Below are 19,492 nucleotides of genomic sequence, written 5' to 3' on the forward strand. Positions count from 1 at the left end.
GGATCACATGTTCCAGAATCCAGTGTAGACCAGATCCAGTAAAAAACTAAAAATGTTTTTAAATAAAGGTTTAAAAATGCCTTTCTTAATCTTTCAGTCTTTCAGATGTAGTTTGGGATGACTGCAGGACGAAGACGGAAATTCTCTTCAGAAATATTTATTTTACATTGAAATGCTAACTAAACTGAAACAGTAAGACCAGAAATAAATAGATATAAAAGAAATATTTTAAAAATCATAAATATAAAACATTTAACTGAAGACAGGGAGAGGAGACCGCAACAATAACAATCTGACCTTATTCAACACAACATTGTACATGGCGATATTTGTATCACACAACACAAATGCTGACACGTTGCTTCCCTCAGACTGTAACTTTAGGTTCTCATCGGCCAGAAGAGGCAGTCGGAGTGGTTTTTCAAGATGAACTGCAGAGTGGAGAGCAGCTCCTTTCGAACCACTTCCCAGCCACATAAACTGGAGCTCTGTATGGGAGAGGGGGAGAAACACGCGCATATTCTTTAATCGGGAGATCCATTTTTCCATAGTTTAGGAGCAGCCCAACATGCTGTATTTTCAACACAAACCGACTTACTCTCTCTATTACAATCCCCGTCAGTCTGTCAAAAAATACTTTCAGGATCTCTGACCCATCATCCCCGTGCACGCTGCTGCTCACCTGAATAAACAAAAAATAAAGTTTGAGTCGCACAAAAATGTCTCCCATCTTCAGTCAATCAAAATAAGTCTACATTTCTCTATTTTATTTCTACCAAAATCACTGCAAATAACTATGACTGAAAGAATGGACCTCTATATCTCGTGGTCGTTGTGTTACTCTTTAGACTTGCTATAGGCCGCCTAACTCACACAGCGGCTTTCTTCGGTTAGACGGTAAACAAGTTCAAGAAAGTCCTCCAGCTTCTTCTGGTCCCAGGCGCTCGGCAGGTCTTCATCTGCAAAAAGGGAGCCGATGCTCTCCAGAGTCTGGTGAATTGCCTTTGTGGTCTCCCTCCGCTATAAGCACACATGTAAGATTATTGGCCGGTTTTTAGCGTTTTAGTATTTAATTTTTTAGTATCTTAATTTTAAGGCTGTAAGGAGTAATTTGTGCGCTTACCTGCTGCCCACCAGAGGTGTTGAAGGCGGAGGCTGGAAATGCAAGTATCACATTATCCTGCTGACATTGCGCGGGAAAGTTACCCCCCTGGAAAACCAATATCATGCAAATTATTTTCAATCGTTATTTATCTGCTGTAAATCATCTCCACTGTAGGGGATTATTTACCATGTCCCTTAGCAGGTGATGTGTCATCTTCAACAGGTTCCCCTGCAGTTGACACGTGGGCATTGACATGACTTGCACGAGGCACAGTAGGAGAATGGTGATGCTGATCCACGCCACGCTCTGGATTGCCATGGTTCAGGTAGGCTACAGAGTTGATAAACTGCAGAACAGATCACTATTGTTAGCTTTAATAGGCAGCGTCTTTGGATGATTCATCCGCTAAACCCAAACAACCTCTAGTATATTTGTATATTGACTCACCTGGTTGCGGAGTGTTGATGGTGCTCAGTTGGGTCAAATTTGATTGTGTCTGGGTGCCATTGTTGTGGTTTAAATAGTATTCATTTATGGATGTATGCAAAGTGAAAGGGGGCTTAGTAAAATTGAATGGATTTTGGAAATTTTGGTCAAGATCAAACCGCAAGGCAGGATTTCCGCCCCCTCCCCCTTCACACTGAATACCCCCTGTATAGTGTAGGGCAAGATGTCTTGATCACTATCTGCTGTTTGTATGTCCCTATAGGTCCCTATAGATCCCTATAGGTTTGGAGTGACGCCTGGCAAAGGTCCGAATGTTAAATATGTTATTAAGGAATCCGGTGACAGTTTATAGACTATCTATTGACAGCTGTAGAGCTGGCTATAATAAAGCTATTCGGTTTTGGAGATTTACACTCGTGGATATTAGCACGGTAATGTGTGCGCGTGGACCTGTTCTTTTGTCTGTAGGCCTACACATTAGTACCGTACCGATTAATATTTATTTAAAACATGATGTAAAACAATGTATTTAAAAAAAGGCCATACTTTGGTAAACAACATTCAGATGAAATGTAAATCCCAGGACACAGCCTAATCAACGCGCAGTAACGTTAACCTTGGTCTATCCCTGACATGTAGACCGGGAGAAACAGTTCATTGATGAGAAAGTAACAATGTTGTCTCTCCAAATCTGAAGTAGATAAAGCTTGGCAAAGGTGATTTTGGATATATTCTAAATTATTTTATTAATATAGATGGTGGTCTATATAATATAGCATAGCTCTTCTCCTGCCTGGCCCCCCAATTGTAGAACCAGCTCCCCACTTCCATCAGGGACACTGACTGTCTCCCCACCTTCAAGAAAAGGCTCAAGACGCACTTGTTCCGGGAGTAGGCCTACAACGGCACTTAGGAATTCTTGGCTGGACCTGATGTTAGTTTCCCCCAGGATCACAATGACTCTTATTGAGAGACTTGCTGCTCTTGTAGGTTAGTTATAACGAAGTTAACTAATGAACTCTTGTACTCGCTGTGAAATATGTTACTGTTGATTGTTCTTCCACAGGTACAGTCTTGCACTTTTTGGGGTTTATGTTGTTTTAATTTGTAACTTGTATAACGGCATGCTCTTATGGGTCTTCCCTTTGGCACTTGTTTAGTTTTTCACAATGTATGCTTCATGTTTTGGCTGCTTGCAATGTTTGGGACTACTTCGTTGTTATGATCAGTGACCTGGCTCTTTTGTAAAGCTCTCTTGGAAGTCGCTTTGGATAAAAGCGTCTGCTAAGTGCATACATGTAAACGTAGATAGCCTACGACCCAAGAAATGTTGAACTAAAGTTACGTGCGTAACACGCAGCCACTCAAATTGAATTACCATGTTCACAATCATTGGGGAAAATTCCAAACCTAACATTTTTTTAAACCATTAAAGTAATAGAATGATGATGCACGTCATAAAACTGACACCTACACCCCAGGCCCCCAGTGAAAACAGCTGTTCTGACAACAACCTCCAGAAACTATATATTGTTCAGAGAGTTGCCTGCCCAAAAATCTTCGTCCATTCCCGCGTTGGAGGATGTGATGACTGGAGAGTGGCTGGGCCACCGCCATAGTTAATTTGTTGTACAGTAAAATAGGCATGATTGTAGTTAAGAAGTGGGTTGTCATCCACTCAGAATAGAATATGACTTGCCACTATCGAATCCGTCAATCCTGAGAGATCCCGTTGGCTCTTTAGCTTATTTGAGAACAACAGCAGCGTAATGGCCTATATGATTTCTTGATCATAGTGTAGAGCTTTCTGGATTTTGAAAGCCACATGTTTTGTTACAGAGTGCAATGAGAGGGAGTATATCAGTGTATTTGTATCAAAGGCATTTTGTCATCATCACAGAAACAGGAGGTGGACTGGATTCGTTAGTCATGTGACATGTCATAGCAAATAAAGTTAAAATAAAAAATAAATAAAAATACCCCACAGTATCTTATATTACTAATGTTTTTTTATTCATGAAAAAAATTGCCATAAATAAATAGATAGTTAAATAGATAAATAGATAAATAGATAAGTAGATAAATAGATAAATAGATAAATAGATAAATAGATAAATAGATACATAGACATAGATCTAATAATGGAAATTCGTAAAGTTATTTTCGGTATTTCTCATTTCGTGCCCCGGTTTTCGCTTCACTCATGACTCTATGAACTTCTTGAATGACAGCAGGATGTAACGGACTTCCCGTCTCACCGTCTCCCAAGCGCATGCGTTGTTCTCCTGAAAGCATAGAGTTTTGTTTTTTTTCTTTAACCACAGATGCCACTGCCGCTGCTTAGACTCTGCCGCTGCGGTAGGCCTTCGAGTGACTGGAAATTCCTACTTTCTATGCAATGACGAAATGTAGACTGCCATCCTTTTTATGATGAAATGGGAGCTGAAATGCGAGTTTCATAACTGAAGACCCACCCTCTCTTTCAGAATGCCACTCAGCTGGTCAAACAATGTCTGGAGAGATGCGCTGACCACGGAGACCCGCTTTCCTTGACCAGGTGAGGTACCTGCTTCGCCAACCTATATGGACATGTCAGGACATTCTGGACATTAGCATATATGTCATAATGCAACACTTGAACTTTGTTTCACGCAATTAAGTTTATTTTTAAAACAAACAAAAAAACGTCAAAAATTTAAAAAGCCAATTCTGCTTCTATACTCACACATCCGTTAAGTTTCTTAATCTGACGATATATGTAGTTAGTGAAGAGCTTCAGTTTATCAGTGTCCCAAGAGACGGAGGTTAGGTTGTTGCTGAAAATCTGAGCCACGTGCTCAAATGTCTTCAGAGCGACAACGGTCACATCCTCTCTCTAGAGATAGACATTAAAACAGAGGCGGAAAATGATGACAGAACCAAAATTACAGCTCCTTGTCGTAAAAAAACATGTCATTTTTAGAATTTTTTATGATTCAATATGGTTTACAGAGCACTTAATTTCAACGATATGGTTTACAGCTTACCCGTATAGAATTGTACAGGTTTTCTGGGAACAAACGAGACACTTTTTCCTTTCCTAGACACTCAATAGGAAAATGACCACTTGAAGATGAGACATTGGCCTAAAAGATTTTAAAAAAAAAAACATATGGGCACACAATGCACCATATACAAAACATCGGTTATTGTGTTGCGAGCCATGCAGCGACACAACAAACCACTCAGTCACGAGAGAGAGAGAGAGAGAGAGAGAGAGAGAGAGAGAGAGAGAGAGAGAGAGAGAGAGAGAGAGAGAGAGAGAGAGAGAGAGAGAGAGAGAGAGAGAGAGAGACAGAGACAGAGACAGAGACAGAGACAGAGACAGAGACAGAGACAGAGACTGGCCTGAAGAACAAAATAAATTGGCCAGTACACAGATCATAGCAGTACACATTTCTTACAGTTGACCCACCATATCAGAGAGTTTCTGAATACTCAGGTCGTTCAGTTGTGGCATCTGGAACTTTGTCCACCTGCAGACTTCAGAAGCAGCCTGGTCACAGCAGCTCAGCGCGAATAAAATGCTCAAAAGTTTTAAAGTAGACATGCTTGTATATTGACACAATGTTGTGACGACTGATGATTAACTTTCACATGCCACCTTGGTAACATCCACCGGCTTTTAAAGCCAAAAAATGCACTTAAAAAAGTCCCTGTTTGTGGCTAGAGCTGGTCCTCGCCTATTTTCGGTTCACCGTGGTGGCTATAACGCTGATACAGAATTCATTTGAAATTAATGTTTCAAGGTAAACATAATGCAATTCATAAGAAAGGAAAGCACGAATTAGTAATCCATATGTGGATGCTATTTGCTATTGGCTATTTGCATGTTGTGACTTGAATTTGCAGAGAAGTAGCCGAACGCTTAACGAATCTTGGCACTCTAGCACGATAATTTTGAGTTTCATAATGAGTTCATAGTAGGCTATTATTCAGAAATTACTTCGCACTCAACGACTGAAGCAAAGCAGCGTAAATGTGCCCCAGCTGAAACGTTGACACGATTTGAGAACATTTGGCACTTGATTCGATGAGGGGAATAAATAGCTTGGGAGAATATAACTTCTTATCAGCAACATTGTAGTGTGTTAATCATTACATTCAGTAAGTATTGCTGAATGCATCCCAATAGCTGCCAGCATAGATGTCAGAATCAAAATCAGAATTTGGTTTATTCGCCATGTAGGTTTACATGAACACGGAATTTACTGTGTCAAGAAGGTGCAAACAATAAACATATAGGCCTACGGATCTTAAATTAAAAGTAACAAGTACAATAGTCTAATTCTAAGAACTAAACAATCTAAAACATTTCAGTCACAGGCTTGACCAGAGGTACAGTGTGTGTATATGTAGGCCCTACGTATATTTAGTTGTATTGATTTATTACTTTGTTTGCAGTGATGATTTGTAATACGCTTTGTGTTGGTTGCCGTGGAGTTGTATATTTGTATACCTTTTTCTTTAACCGTTGACTTGTGCCTCCTGTATCACCGAAGGGATCATTACCAATAAGATAAGGGACCAGTTGGAGTGGGGTTGGGGCAGGCTACCTGGCCAAATCAACCTATATGTTGACCAATGACGGGACAAGAGGAGAAGTCGAGGGAAGAACGCGGCTGTCAGAGGAGAAGACAAAAGTATCACGGGCGAAGCCAAGAGATCCCAACGGGTTGCTAACGTGTTCTGTCCTAAAATAAACGATTCCTAAGGATTACGGAGGGGGAACTGCGGACGGTGCAGTATACCCGGTCGACTGTGAGGACGAGAACGATCGGAGAAGTAAGGTGCTGAAGATTGATGCCAGGCAAACCGCACGGACACCGGATGATCCCGCGAGGGCGTGTCCCGTCGCCGTCTGCCTAGAGGCTTAAAGACTTTTTACAAATAGGCCTACATGTATTAACTTTTCATATATTAAAATACGAAATGTTATAGTAATTGTGTTTTCATCTGTTTTCCTTTGGTTGTGCACGCGCTGTTCCTCCCTCAGAACAAACCCCAAATCAAGTTCCTAGACTTCAAAACTAGGTGGCGTAGTCGGCACAGCACTACACGCCGGCCACATGGGTGGCCCATGGGACGGGTGGGGAACGTCCGGTGCGTATGCGGCCCGCGAGATCATTTGGACTGGCCCGCCATCATGGCACTGCAGGCACCATATTATTAGGTGCATTGGCAGCAGCAGCACTATTTTAATATGTGGAGGAGGACCGTGGTGGCGCGCAGCGTCACATATATGTACCAAAAAATTTCGCTCGCACGAAGTGGAATTCCTTTATAGCAAATCAAACCCAGAATACGTTGTTGGTTTGGGCTAAGCACCGAATGTTTACATCGTCTGGCTCCGCGCCTGATGAACACCGGAATCGATAAGCAGTCCCAAAAGAGGTAGCAATATAAAGAATAATACGATCCCTTTCCGTCATCATGTCAAAGCAGGCTGCATCCGGCCTTGCCATCATATTATGAGTTAATTAAATGTTTGACCAAATATAGCAGGCACATTTTTAAGTTGAAATTCTGTAAGGCCCCCGTATGATTTTATAAATATCCATATGGCCCCATAGCAGAAAAAGGGTTCCTCACCCCTGCTAGGCCCATCCTTACATGCGTCGCAGTATATGGACAAGCACATTCTAAATTATAGCTTTAAAAGAATATAGGCCATCTATATAGTTTGGGGCCAGACAATAACATCGGGGTCTAAAGCCATCTAGCCGAAAATCCTTAAAGAATAACGTTGCAGAAGTTTGGTAAAGTTCCTCTAGATCCACTTTTCAAATTGGTGGCCACTTTCTCTTTTTAAACAGCATTCCCTCCCTGCTGGGCTGATGTCATGTTATTTGGGTTTTTATTTTTATTTTACAGTGGTTAGAACATCCGTGCGCAAGATTAGCCTATCACAAATAAAACCTGTAACCTAGCCTATAGCACACATTCATAACCACACATTTACCATATTATACCTGTATATAGCGTCCTAGACATTTAGGTGATATGCTGATTTAGAATTCAGCATCATTTAGTCAGTCTATTGTTGTGGAAAAAACACCATATTGTTGTAATTATAAAGATGGGTAATGATTATGGATTCAATGAAACTTGTAATCACCTTTGTAATACATGTTATATTATTGGAAACCAGATGTAAAGCTGTTGGCTGATTATTGTTATCCTAAACAATGGTAGGAGACATGAAGCCCAAAATATAAGGTTTAAATAATTAAAGGATGAGTGGGGGAGAGGAGCATGTGTATGCTTTCATAAAGGACCAGGATGCATAGCTGTAACTTATGAGAAATATTTGTGGCCTTACCCCAGAAGCCTAATGCAGCTGGCGGTTCAAGGTAAGAAAGAGCCTAATTGGAAGAAGTGTCTATGTAGGAAAGTACCTGTTTTGAATCCCCTGAGACAAGGGATCCGCTTTGTAAGATTACCTAATGTCTATGTAACCAACAAATATCGCACCATATTAACATACAATGGGGAGAAGACTAGGCTATATAAGTTCAAATGTCCGGAGAAAACTTCAGTCTGATCCCGGGATCACGCTCACGTTCTATTGGCAATCTTTGTTACCTGAGAACCAATAAAACACTTTGCATCAACCCTGGTGAGTTCCAGTGCTGTTTTTAAATCTTGAGAATTGACTTTTGTTTCATCGCTATCAATTACGACTGATTTCCAAGGTTAAATCTGAATGCTGTCTTTAAAAAAACCTTGAAACTGTCTTCCATGCTTCTATCACCTCACGTTTAGATTATTGTAATTCCCTCTATGATCTCCCCCAGTCCTCAATTGCCCGTCCTCCGATGGTGCAGAATGCTGCTGCCAAAGTTTTATCGTCGACTAGAAAGTTTGACCACATTACCCCAGTCTTGGCCTCTTTGCTCTGGCTTCCTGTCCAGTTTAGAATACGTTTTAAAATGTTATTGTTTGTTTTTAAAGCTCTTAATGGACAGGCCCGTCTGTTTCTATGTAATAAAGACGGTTTATTATGAAACTATTTTGTTTCTAATTGTTTTTACGCTGATTTTAGAACAGGTAAGGGTTCTTACCGTACCGCTTCGCGTCGTGCCTAACAACTCCCCTTACCTGTTCTAAAATCAGCGTAAACCACGGCCTCTTGGAGCTTATTGCTTTTCTAAAACTGTTACTACAAATATTTGATGTGGTTTCATCAATAAAAACAATTAGACACAAAATAGTTTAACAATAAACCGTCATTCTCCCGCCACTACAAAGTATAGTTCCTACATAAATCGTTGCCACGCAACAGCCAGATGGACATCTTTGCCGTCTTTTTCAATTTGAAATATTCGATGCGCAGTAATATGGAATGGCTAAAGAATGTTATGAGGACAACCTGTGAGGTTATGCTGGATTTTACACGGCATGGAACGCGATATAGCCAATCACAATCAAGGATGGGAATAACCAGTTTTAGAAAGTCTAATTAGCCAGATTCGCCATGATAATAACATTTACAAAAACATTTATCCCGATTTGTATGACACTGATAACATTTTGGATAGTTGAAAGGATGCGAATGGAACAGCGTTAAATCTCAGCCTATTTTTGTTAGCAAATATGAAAAACTTGACACGGTTTTTTTCATACAACTATGTAGAACGAAGACTGGCTATTGCTTTAGTTGATGTCAGTCAGATCTCTATTGTGCTTTGTTTACCAAATTAACCCTAATAAGAATACTGTAGAGCTTAACCTCGTGGTCTTCATCCCTTTGCACATTCCACCACCGGCTCCCAACTTTCAAGACAAATTTACGCCCTTGTTTGTCTGTCGTCGTATAGGCCACGACAGTGAATGTGCCCATTGGAAGAGTTCTAGGCTATATCCTGTCTCGGTTACAGAATCACAAAAAAACTTACTTGGCTATACTGAACTTGATTTTGACAAATACAAAGATAAATAATGTATAAAAACTGCTTTATTCTATCACGGTAAAAAGGTAGCACATTTTAAATAGTAATAAAAACAATAGTAGGTCTACATGATGTAAACAGCTTGAATTTTTGTCTTCACATTTTGTTCGGTAAAAAGGTACACATTTTAAATAGTAATAAAATAAACAGTACATATAATATTATAATATAAATAGATAAATAAATTAAATAAATAAGAGGGGTTGCTGGGGGTGTCTAGATCCTATTTCTGAGTTGAGCAGCGATAATGTCCAGCCTCAGCAGATGACTGTTGGTCTCTTTCCTGATGAGCTCCCACGCATCCGCACTGTATTTCTGAAACAATAAAAGCGGGATGAGAACACTGGATTTTGCAAGTGACGTGGATACAATGTGTAATTTCACAAGCAAAAGGATTGTATAAACAAGGTATCACCATTAACCTGTAATCTCAATTTATGAATAGGTTACATATCAGTCATTATAAGTTTATTTAAATTGTATAAGTTGTTAAACTCACCATCTTTCGCAGGACTTTCCTGTTCAGTTTCCTGAAGTAGCGTCTCAGATTCATATCAGGTCTCACCTGCGGTGGAACCTGCAAATCACAAATGCACGTCAATTTAAATTGAAATATAGTAAGTAGGCTAATGAAACACATCTAATTAGATGTAAACTATGACAATAATTATTGTAAACTAAACTAGCCAATGTAACTAACCAAACACACGTGATTTCGTGGAGTAAAGCAAGAGTCAATGCAACCTAGGCTGAATTAATAAATACATTAATCCAAGTGGAACTTACACATGATTTGAGGTAAAAGAATTGCCGATAAATAAGGTTGCGAAAGTCGTCCAGCTTCTTGCTGTCCCATTTGACGGCCCGCATATTCCCATCGAACAGCCTCGTGATCTGATATATACTCTCATTTAGGAACCGCACTTGGTCCTTTGGCTGCAGGTATAAGAAAGCAGAGAGATACAAAATAAACATACAAAATACATACAAGAAAAAAATACAAAATAAACACGGCTACGTTGTCAACAGGTCGCATACTGATTAAAACGATAATCGAAAATAGTTTTACCTCAGCAGAGTACGTCATCTTTTTGTACTGAGACAAGGGGAACGGAACCGGTGAGGGGTCCTCAGTGTAGTCTCCTCCCTGAACAGAACACACAGCGACAGAACATTCAAGCTCACGCGCCAATGTTTTTAACAATCCCTTACTCTGAACGCAGGCATCCAAAACCCACATCATGTACGTTGGCTCATGACAGAGCCCGTGAACCACACTATGCCTACGTTAAATAAGGCTACATTACGTATTGCACATGTCCTAGTAATCTCAGAGAGACCGGCAAACACCTGTATTTTAAGACGGTTATGTTGGTTAAACTGATGTAAACAAAACAACGCCGGTAACTCACCATCTCCTGCAGCATTTTGAGCGACTCCGCGCTCAGCAGTCTGTAGCTGTACTGGAGCCAATCACAGCACTGGGAACCTTGCATGCTGAATAATACGAAAATAGCAATAGGATACTGAATGAACATTTTGTATGGTCTTGGTCTGGGTTATGCAGCTGAATGATTGCATGGCTGTACCTGTGTTCTCCAGTTTATGTAGCCACGAGCCAGGCAGAGATCGGGAAAGGGAAAACATGAAATCCCCTCTTGCAGAATTAGTAGGCGGAGACTTTCACTTTCGAGACTTCCCTTGCAGCGTTTGACTAGCCCTACATGCACTACATTCTTCTTCTAAACGAACAGAATACTCACAGTTTGTGGGTTGCAAAGTTACAAAGAGCTATGATTGATAGGTTTTGTATTGTTTTAAATATTTAGCTTAGGCTTGCCTATAGGCTGTTGGAAAACGAGTTGCAAGACTTCAGCGCCCTACAAATAACATGCATGAAAGTCAATCTATTTTTGAACAAAATAAACTCTACCTTCCAAATGAGTATAATATATAATCGAATTATCAGGGTTTACATTCAAATTAATCCGAAAACTTGCCCTGCTGCTTTCGGTTAAGTCCGCTAGTCTTGCAGAAGAAAAGTGAATGGCAATTTGCGACATGAAAACCCAAACGTTTTCACTTTCATCTCAGAGATGACGTAACTGTGACGAGTCACAAGAGTTCCCTCTGTCTCTGTTTGTGTGTGTGTGTGTGTGTGTGTGTTTGTGGTTGTGCATACAGCTGTCAGACCATTCTTTTTTTCTTTCTTCTTTTGTATTATTTTTCTATTCAATAAAGGCGAAGAAAACAGCCAGCCTTAGTGAATCTCCTCCAGTTCTTTATTAGTATTAATCAAATGTGAGGGCCGTTGCTTGAAAATGGTTTACTTCTGATCTTAGATAACTGGACAATAAGCACGATTTTTAAAAATGGGGGTGTTTTATAGAGGCGTAGGTTTCATACATGTTCCACCCAAAGTAAAAGGAAAGTTTGCACAGACAAGGAACTTGCTTTGTTAAGAAGCAATTCATTAAACACATAGTTATCTAAAATTCAAATCTGAGAACTATCATGAGATGAACTATATAAGGGTACATAACTAGCAATACTACGTGGAATTAGAATTAAAGTAAAATATACAATGCAATAAAATATAATTTACAATGTAAAAATACAAAAAATACAAAAAATACAAAAAATACAAAAAATACAAAAAATACAAAAAATACAAAAAAATACAAAAAATACAAAAAATACAAAAAATACAAAAAATACAAAAAATACAAAAAATACAAAAAATACAAATGGTACAAGATACAACTGTGTGATGCAGTGAAAAAAGCAATGTGTTTTGAGGACATGAAGTCAGAAAAGTCAGTGTGAACCCTTGGCCTTGTTGAAGAGGCCAACTACGGAAGGGAATAAAACTGTTTGTGTGGCGTCAGGTATTGGTCCTGATGGACCGCAGCCCTCTGCCGGAGGGGAGTGACTGAAACAGGGTGTGTCCAGGGTGGGAGGAGTCGGCCACAATCTTCCTCGCTCGCCTCAGGGTCCTCAAGGTGTGCAGGTCCTCGAGGGTAAGCAGATTACAGCCAATCACCTTCTCCGCAGTGTGGATGATATGCTGCAGCCTGCTCTTGTCCTTGGCAGTGGCAGCAGCAAATGGTGATGGAGGAGGTGAGGATGGACTCAATGATGGCTGTGTAGAAGTGCACCATTATTGGCCGGGTTTCCCAGATTCGTTAAGAAGCTCTTAACGCTAAGAGCTTCTTAGGAACGTTCTAAGAGCGTTCTACAGCACTCTTAGAACATTCCTAAGACGATCTTTGCGTTAAGAGCTTCTTAACAAATCTGGAAAACTCGGCCATTGTCTTTGGCAGGTTGAATTTCTTTAGCTGCTGTAGGAAGTATATACTCTGTTGTGCTTTCTTGGTGAGGGAGCTGATGTTCAGTTCCCACTTGAGTGTGGAATCAGTTAATGGCCAGGTTTCCCAGATTCATTAAGAAGCTCTTAACGCTAAAGCCCAATTTATACTTAGGTCGCAGACACTTTTGAAAAGGTCGCCGACAGAAATGGCGTCACGGTCGACACTTTTAACCGTCACTTGAAAGTGTTGCCTACCAGGAGAAATTTCTACTGGCGCTGATGTCGTCACATAGTGTTGCGCAAGTGTGATTGGCTAGATAGACGGCACGCGTCGTTGACTGCATTGTTTTGAATTTTCAGAGAACGCTCAACAGCTGTTTAAGATGGAAGGAAAAGAGGAGAGATTGGCAGAGCAAGTTAGAACATATCCACACCTTTATAATGCCTGTCAAAATTAGCTACAGCCATTTTTCTCCGATCGATCACCTAGGCTACAAAGCGTAAACAATGTAACCATAGCTATGTGTTTGCTGAAGTATAAATGCAGCAGCTTCAGCGACACTTTTTCTTCGTCTGCGACCATTTCAAAAGTGTCGGCGACATAAGTATAAACTAGGCTTAAGAGCCTCTTAAGAGCGTTCTGGAGCGTTCTGGAGCGTTCTTAGAACGCTCCTATAAAAAGCTATTAGCGTTAAGAGCTTCTTAACGAATCTGGGAAACCCGGCCAATATCAGTTATAATAAAAAGTAGCTTGTTTCAAAGGGGGTTTGCTTGTTTCAAAGGGAGTTCTTAATGATTTATGAGTCGACTAAATGCTTGAAAATCTAATTAGAAGGGAAAAACATAAGGGGACGGGCCCACCTGCAAGCGAGCACACCCTACAATTTCCCCAGAAATGGTACCCTCTCTAGTTATAAAAGCTCTCCAATCCATATTTGAAAACAAACCTGTCCCTAGTTTTATGTAATCTAGGCTATATTCCAAAGACATTTGGTTTTGAATCTAATTTACCATAACTGTATTCACCATTAAATTTAAAGTTTAAACCATTGAAGTTAACATGTGCTGTATTTCTGTAAACAGCCCGGCGTGAGCAGGAGTGTTTTTTTTACCCACTCAATTAAAACTTGGACCCCCAAAAGAGGTAAAAACAACAGATCAGGGAAGAAGTTGACACCCCCCCCCCCTGCTCCCCTTGTCATTGTATAATTCACTATCACGTGAGTCACACCCTATATTAAGCATATCAGGGCCAAGCTTAGGGTGGAATGTAAAGGGTTCCTGTCTGGAATCTTATAGCTTTCTTATTAAGAGTTATTTTTTTAGGGGTTGAAATGGAAGATTGGTCTATTTATTCACGCTAAATCGTTGTCATCTTTAGGTTAAATTCATTTATTGACAGAGAGATTAAATAAATACAGACGTGAAGCAATTCAATATGCTTGATAATAAATAATTGTTAAAACATAAAAAACACAAACATAGACACAAAATGACTAATAATAAGATAAGAGCTTAATAAATAGTATAAATAAATGAGTTCAAATCAAACCCACATAGGCACGCACACACACACACACACACACATTGACTTCAGGCTTTAAAGGTTCTTGCTGCCAGCACGTCTAGTCTCAGGAAATGCGCAAGCACCACTCTTCTGACTTCCTCCCACGCGCTTGCGCTGTAACCCTGCAAGAATCAAAAGGCACGTTTAAGTTAATTACTCACTATTAAGCTTAATCAAGTCATTAGTTAGACCAATATTCTAAACTATGTACCTGAGTTTTCAAAGATTTCTTCATCAATCTGAAATGCAGTTTCATCTTTCTGTTGACGGCATTCGATGTCGGTCTCATCGCCTTTAACTGCAGTGAGAGAAAGTCATTAGATCGATAATTTAATCATGGATCCACATTCATGTCCTGCGTGTAAAATAAAGAGAGGGAGAGAGAGAGAGAGAGAGGGAGAGGGAGAGGGAGAGGGAGAGGGAGAGGAGAGAGAGAGAGAGAGAGAGAGAGAGAGAGAGAGAGAGAGAGAGAGAGAGAGAGAGAGAGAGAGAGAGAGACAGAGAGAGAGAGAGAGAGAGACAGAAAGAGAGAGAGAGAGAGAGAGAGAGAGAGAGAGAGAGAGACACTTACACATTGATGGACCTGAGTGTTCTGGCGGAAAAGGTAGCTCATGAACTCGTCCACGTCTCTCTGGGCCCAGCGCGTGGCGTTGCTACCGCCGCTGCTGAACAGCCTTTCTATGTCATTGAGCGCGTGCCAGATGAACACCAATTTATCCTCGGCCTGTAGGAGAGCGCGTGCAAGAGTTAACAAACACGCGACGCCAGGACAATTGCCAGGTGTGACATTTAGTATAAACGAAAAAGGCCTATTATTCATTTAATACGGCTTAATGTTGATTGAAATTGACATAATTATTTTCACATCGTCCCATAGGCTAAGCTTAGCAGCATTGAGAACCATGGCTTCTTACCTTCAGATGGAGGGCTTGGTTGTGTTGATTTGAAGGGAAACTTGACAGTCCGTCCCCGGAGAATCCTGACGATTTATCTCCCTCGACCCTTCTACCCTGAACCCACAAAACAGTTGAAGCGGATCAGGAAGGATCTCTAAACCTTTCTTGTAGCTCATTTCCCATGAAGAGGACAATGAAAGCAATGTTGTTGAACATGCGTGTATAGCGTTTGTGCCGTCACTCACCATGCGTTGCAGCATCGAGATGGTCTTATTGTTGAAGACTTGGAACATACTTCTGGAACCCTTCTGCGTTTCCATCCACGTGCATCCTGTGCCGACATTCCAAAGGCACAGTGTCAGGGTTGCAAGCGTCCACAGGTGGGTTGAGCTCATTGCGCTGCGTTATAACAGGCGGCAAACTATGAATAAAGGTAAATTAAGTCGGTGTCCTCTGCAGTTAATACCAATGGTATGAACACGGTGTGAGCGTCTTGACTGATTGTTTTCCCAGACAGTGTGTACCATTCCGGTGTCTGTTAGTTGCTTTAATAGGCCTACTTGCAAAGCGAAACGCTAAGGGGAATCCCCTTTCCACCTGAGAGCCATTCAAATCAATTCGCTATTTGTACTGCCCTTTTGACAAAACATGTTACACGAGGGCTTCACATAGGCATCGAACTGCCCCTCAAACAACCTCAACCCTCGAGGAAGACATGGAAAACCTCCCCCAAAAAACTCATTAGAGGAGAAATGATGGAAGAAACCATTCGATGTCTCGACGACAAGTGTAACCCACCTGCCAATGAACAATAACTTTGACTTTACAATAATTATATAATATATTCACAGTAATCAATCAGAGTAATATTTTAACTTTAATTTGACTGTGGCTTCTGGGTGATCCAAACAACTACACCATATCATTGGAAAAACAAAATCCTAAACTGCATTACGGATGTATGGAGCAAGAATATTTTGACCATAATCCTAGGTCAGTCAGGGCCGTAATCAAAATATATCCTCCCCAATATTCAAATTAGGTCAAAATGTCCCCCCCAGTATATTGATATAAAAATGTGAATAAAATACAAATGTGCTACGCTAGCACAGGCAACCACGAACGCTGTCCGAAATTATAATGTAAAATGTAATGATGTTCATAACTAAACGTAAAAGGTTTTCAGGGGGGAACCCTCAGACACCCCAGCAGATATTGTCCCCCCCCAATGTTGACTCCATGCCTATACGGCCTCCGGGTGGTCAGGTGTCCTGTTTTGTTTTCGATCAAGTCATTCATTCAAAAAAATCTTGAGGCTGCCTTTTCAATTGCACCTTTCCGTTTACGCAGTGAAACTGCATCTCCGAGGAACAATGCCCTTGTGGTCTTTGTGGAACAGCGTAAATCGCAACATCGACTAAAGACAAGCCACGCGTCAAAATACACAGAAGACAAGACTACATTTCGTAAAACAGTTTTGTATTTTATTACAAGCTTAATTTTATCAAATCGGTGCCCAAACACAAATGGTTTAATGATAAATCATAACCTGTTGCAATTACGGCAACAACGTAAGGTTTTTTGACTATGCTATTGGGTTTATTTTCATGATTATGCATTGCATTATGAAAAATAAACCCACGAGTCAATTTAAATAATTAGCTTCTAACCTTTCACTATCACATTTTCACTGCGATACATTTACTAGCATACACATTATGTCCCATACAGTGTCCTGGGACAAAAACATTTGTTCTTGATTTTTTTTCTGAAGCTGGTGAGTTTACACAGACGTCGTAATTGCTACATGTTGAAACCGAAATGTATGAAAGTATCCTTTAATAAAAACTACAGAACTTAAAATGCGTGGAGTATTTGATCATTCAAGAGGGTCAAACTCTAACATAAAGAAGAAAATTGTCTTCAGGTAATAACATGGTATATAATTTAAATGCAAACTATCGTTCAGATTAAATAGCCGAATTTAAAAACAGATTCCATAGGCTATCGATTAATTAAACTCGATTAAAGACACTCACGAAGCCTATTAATTTAACCATTTGAATGTCTTTGGCGAAGTGGTTCCAAGGAGAAAACTCTCTGGAAAAGCTATAGCATAAGAAAAGCCTCATTGTGGAAGACTATCATCTCAGACAATAATCAAAATATCTGTAATTTTTTTGTATTTGTGAAAGTAACATAAACACTGCACAGTTTATATGATCAGATGTTTTTATTTCCAAATACAACACAATTATTGGACAATCTAATTAAAATGTCTGGCTGTACAATTTTGATTGAGACATTGATCGATGTTGCAACTTCTGTTCAAGATCAAACATTCGTAACCTACTATATTTATTGGGTTCCTCTCTTCGAATGCTTTCTAGGCTTCTGCTTCAGCAGTCAGCCGACGAAGCTCGAGCTGCGCGCCTGCTGCTGAACTGACGTCACAATGCATATCAATGGGCAGAGGCTGTCGTGACTGGGTGTGTGACAGAGAAAATACTTTTTGTGTAATTTAGAGGGGACAATTCATGCATTTAGCTTCGGAGTCAATCAAGTAAATGTGTTCCGAACACTCATTTAACTCCTGTACTGAGACAGTGCGCAAAACTGCATTTGATACCATTCACAACGTTCTTCTTGAACGGGTAGAATACATAGTGGGTGTCAGGGCCACTGTATTACAATGGTTTGCTTCCTCCCTCGAGAAGGAGACTTTTTCTGTACATTTAGGAAATGGCTCCTCTTCATGTGCGCCTGCTCTGTTTGGCGTGCCCCAGGGATCTATTTTGGGACCTTTATTGTTTTTTCTTTATATGCTCCCCTTGGCCCTCCTTTTTTCAGAAGTATAACTGTTCATATCACTGCTATGTAGATTATTCTCAGCTTTACTTTCCAGTACGGCTTGACAACCCCCCTTCCTTTGATGTGTTATTGGAATGTGTAGATGATATAAAGAGGTGGATGACAAGTAACTTTCTGCAGTTAAATGATGATAAATCAGAGGTTTTAATCATGGGTTGCCCGGCCGATTCCACTCCGGCTCTGAAAGCCCAGTTAGGTCCTCTCCCAACCAAAGTATGCAAACAAATCAAAAACCTTGGAATGATCTTTCACTTTTTGAGGAATCTTCTTTCAAGCTAAGATTTAGAAATTCCAATTCATGCATTTGTAACATCACAATTGGACTATTGCAACTCTATTGTGGTCTTCCTCATCCTACACTATCTTGATTACAAATTGTTCAAAATGCAGCTGAGAGACTTTTGACTGGGTCTTAAAAGAGGGATCATATTTCTCCTGTTTTGGCATCCCTTCACTGGCTTCCCATTAAGTTTAGAGATGATTTTAGGATCCTTATGTTTGTTTATAAGGCATTGTCTGGCTGTGCACTAAGGTATATTTGGGATCTCATTGTGCCATACTATCCTGCTAGGGCACTCAGATCTTGAACTCAGAACACTTGCTTTTAAATGTGTCACGATGTCGCTACAAATTAAAGGGTGATCAGGTATTTTCTGTGGCTGGGCCAAAGCTTTGGAATGCTCTCCCTTATCATGTGAGTTCTGCTCCTTCACTGAATATTTTTAAATCTACTATAAAAACACATTTTTATACGTTAGCTTTTGGAAACTTTTAATTGTTGTTTTATAGCGTAGTTTTGCTATACACTATTTACAGCACTTTGGATCAATTTGTATTGTGTTAAATGTGATCAATAAATAAATATTGATTGAGTGTGGATGAAGAGGTTTTAATGTTGAGTGTGAGGGCACCCACTCACTGCTGAACTGTGATGTGAAGGCTGGCAGAAGACTGGTGAGTTTACACCAAAACTCTGAAGGATTTGGTTTTTCTTCCACTCTGTCTGCTTAAGTAGCACCTGACAGTCTAGTAGTCATGTAGATTTGAGTCTGCAAACCGTCCAGGAGAGGGCAGTGTAACCTCACGTCTCAAACCGTCCAAGAGAGGGCAGTGTAACCTCACGTCTCAAACCGTCCAAGAGAGGGCAGTGTAACCTCACGTCTCAAACCGTCCAAGAGAGGGCAGTGTAACCTCACGTCTCAAACCGTCCAGGAGAGGGCAGTGTAACCTCACGTCTCAAACCGTCCAAGAGAGGGCAGTGTAACCTCACGTCTCAAACCGTCCAAGAGAGGGCAGTGTAACCTC

General features: G+C 40.4%; 3 protein-coding genes and 1 pseudogene across 4 annotated transcripts; all 4 read right to left on the reverse strand.

Moving 5' to 3' along the window:
• Nucleotides 1-380: 380 nt before the first annotated feature.
• On the reverse strand, nt 381-1,423 carry LOC146252879 (interferon alpha-10-like). The gene is made up of 5 exons (XM_084678706.1): nt 1,292-1,423; nt 1,124-1,210; nt 874-1,020; nt 599-682; nt 381-488 (listed from the first exon to the last, which is right to left on the reverse strand). Exons 1-5 carry the CDS (start codon nt 1,421-1,423, stop codon nt 381-383), a joined length of 558 nt encoding a protein of 185 aa, XP_084534832.1.
• Nucleotides 1,424-3,687: 2,264 nt separating this feature from the next.
• On the reverse strand, nt 3,688-6,160 carry LOC146252880 (interferon a3-like; annotated as a pseudogene). The gene is made up of 5 exons (XR_014731670.1): nt 5,007-6,160; nt 4,579-4,677; nt 4,278-4,427; nt 4,027-4,131; nt 3,688-3,837 (listed from the first exon to the last, which is right to left on the reverse strand). The product of XR_014731670.1 is annotated as an interferon a3-like (transcript).
• A 3,450-nt stretch (nt 6,161-9,610) lies between these two features.
• On the reverse strand, nt 9,611-11,597 carry LOC146252881 (interferon a3-like). The gene is made up of 6 exons (XM_084678707.1): nt 11,133-11,597; nt 10,956-11,040; nt 10,613-10,690; nt 10,330-10,479; nt 10,043-10,120; nt 9,611-9,858 (listed from the first exon to the last, which is right to left on the reverse strand). Exons 2-6 carry the CDS (start codon nt 11,037-11,039, stop codon nt 9,760-9,762), a joined length of 489 nt encoding a protein of 162 aa, XP_084534833.1. The 5' UTR covers nt 11,040; nt 11,133-11,597; the 3' UTR covers nt 9,611-9,759.
• Nucleotides 11,598-14,369: 2,772 nt separating this feature from the next.
• LOC146252882 (interferon a3-like) lies at nt 14,370-15,711 on the reverse strand. The gene is made up of 4 exons (XM_084676790.1): nt 15,562-15,711; nt 14,992-15,144; nt 14,632-14,718; nt 14,370-14,542 (listed from the first exon to the last, which is right to left on the reverse strand). The coding sequence occupies exons 1-4, from the start codon at nt 15,709-15,711 to the stop codon at nt 14,447-14,449; spliced, it is 486 nt and encodes a 161-aa protein (XP_084532916.1). The 3' UTR covers nt 14,370-14,446.
• Nucleotides 15,712-19,492: the final 3,781 nt, after the last annotated feature.

This window comes from Hypomesus nipponensis, chromosome 17 (assembly GCF_054491055.1).
Source record: "Hypomesus nipponensis isolate SF chromosome 17, ASM5449105v1, whole genome shotgun sequence".
NCBI lineage: Eukaryota > Metazoa > Chordata > Actinopteri > Osmeriformes > Osmeridae > Hypomesus > Hypomesus nipponensis.

Bases quoted from the DNA above. Each gene is read 5' to 3' on its own strand.
- LOC146252879 (XM_084678706.1), bottom strand. From the start codon at position 1,423: ATGGCAATCCAGAGCGTGGCGTGGATCAGCATCACCATTCTCCTACTG. The intron at 683-873 runs GTGAGTTAGGCG...TTGTTTATTCAG, and splicing joins TAACCGAAGAAAGCCGCTGT to GTGAGCAGCAGCGTGCACGG. The intron at 489-598 runs GTAAGTCGGTTT...TCTCCCATACAG, and splicing joins CGGGGATTGTAATAGAGAGA to AGCTCCAGTTTATGTGGCTG.
- LOC146252881 (XM_084678707.1), bottom strand. From the start codon at position 11,039: ATGCAAGGTTCCCAGTGCTGTGATTGGCTCCAGTACAGCTACAGACTG. The intron at 10,480-10,612 runs GTAAAACTATTT...TTATACCTGCAG, and splicing joins AGATGACGTACTCTGCTGAG to CCAAAGGACCAAGTGCGGTT. The intron at 10,121-10,329 runs GTAAGTTCCACT...TGTGATTTGCAG, and splicing joins TCTTTTACCTCAAATCATGT to GTTCCACCGCAGGTGAGACC.
- LOC146252882 (XM_084676790.1), bottom strand. From the start codon at position 15,711: ATGAGCTCAACCCACCTGTGGACGCTTGCAACCCTGACACTGTGCCTT. The intron at 14,719-14,991 runs GTAAGTGTCTCT...CTCTCACTGCAG, and splicing joins ACACTCAGGTCCATCAATGT to TTAAAGGCGATGAGACCGAC. The intron at 14,543-14,631 runs GTACATAGTTTA...TGATTCTTGCAG, and splicing joins AGAAATCTTTGAAAACTCAG to GGTTACAGCGCAAGCGCGTG.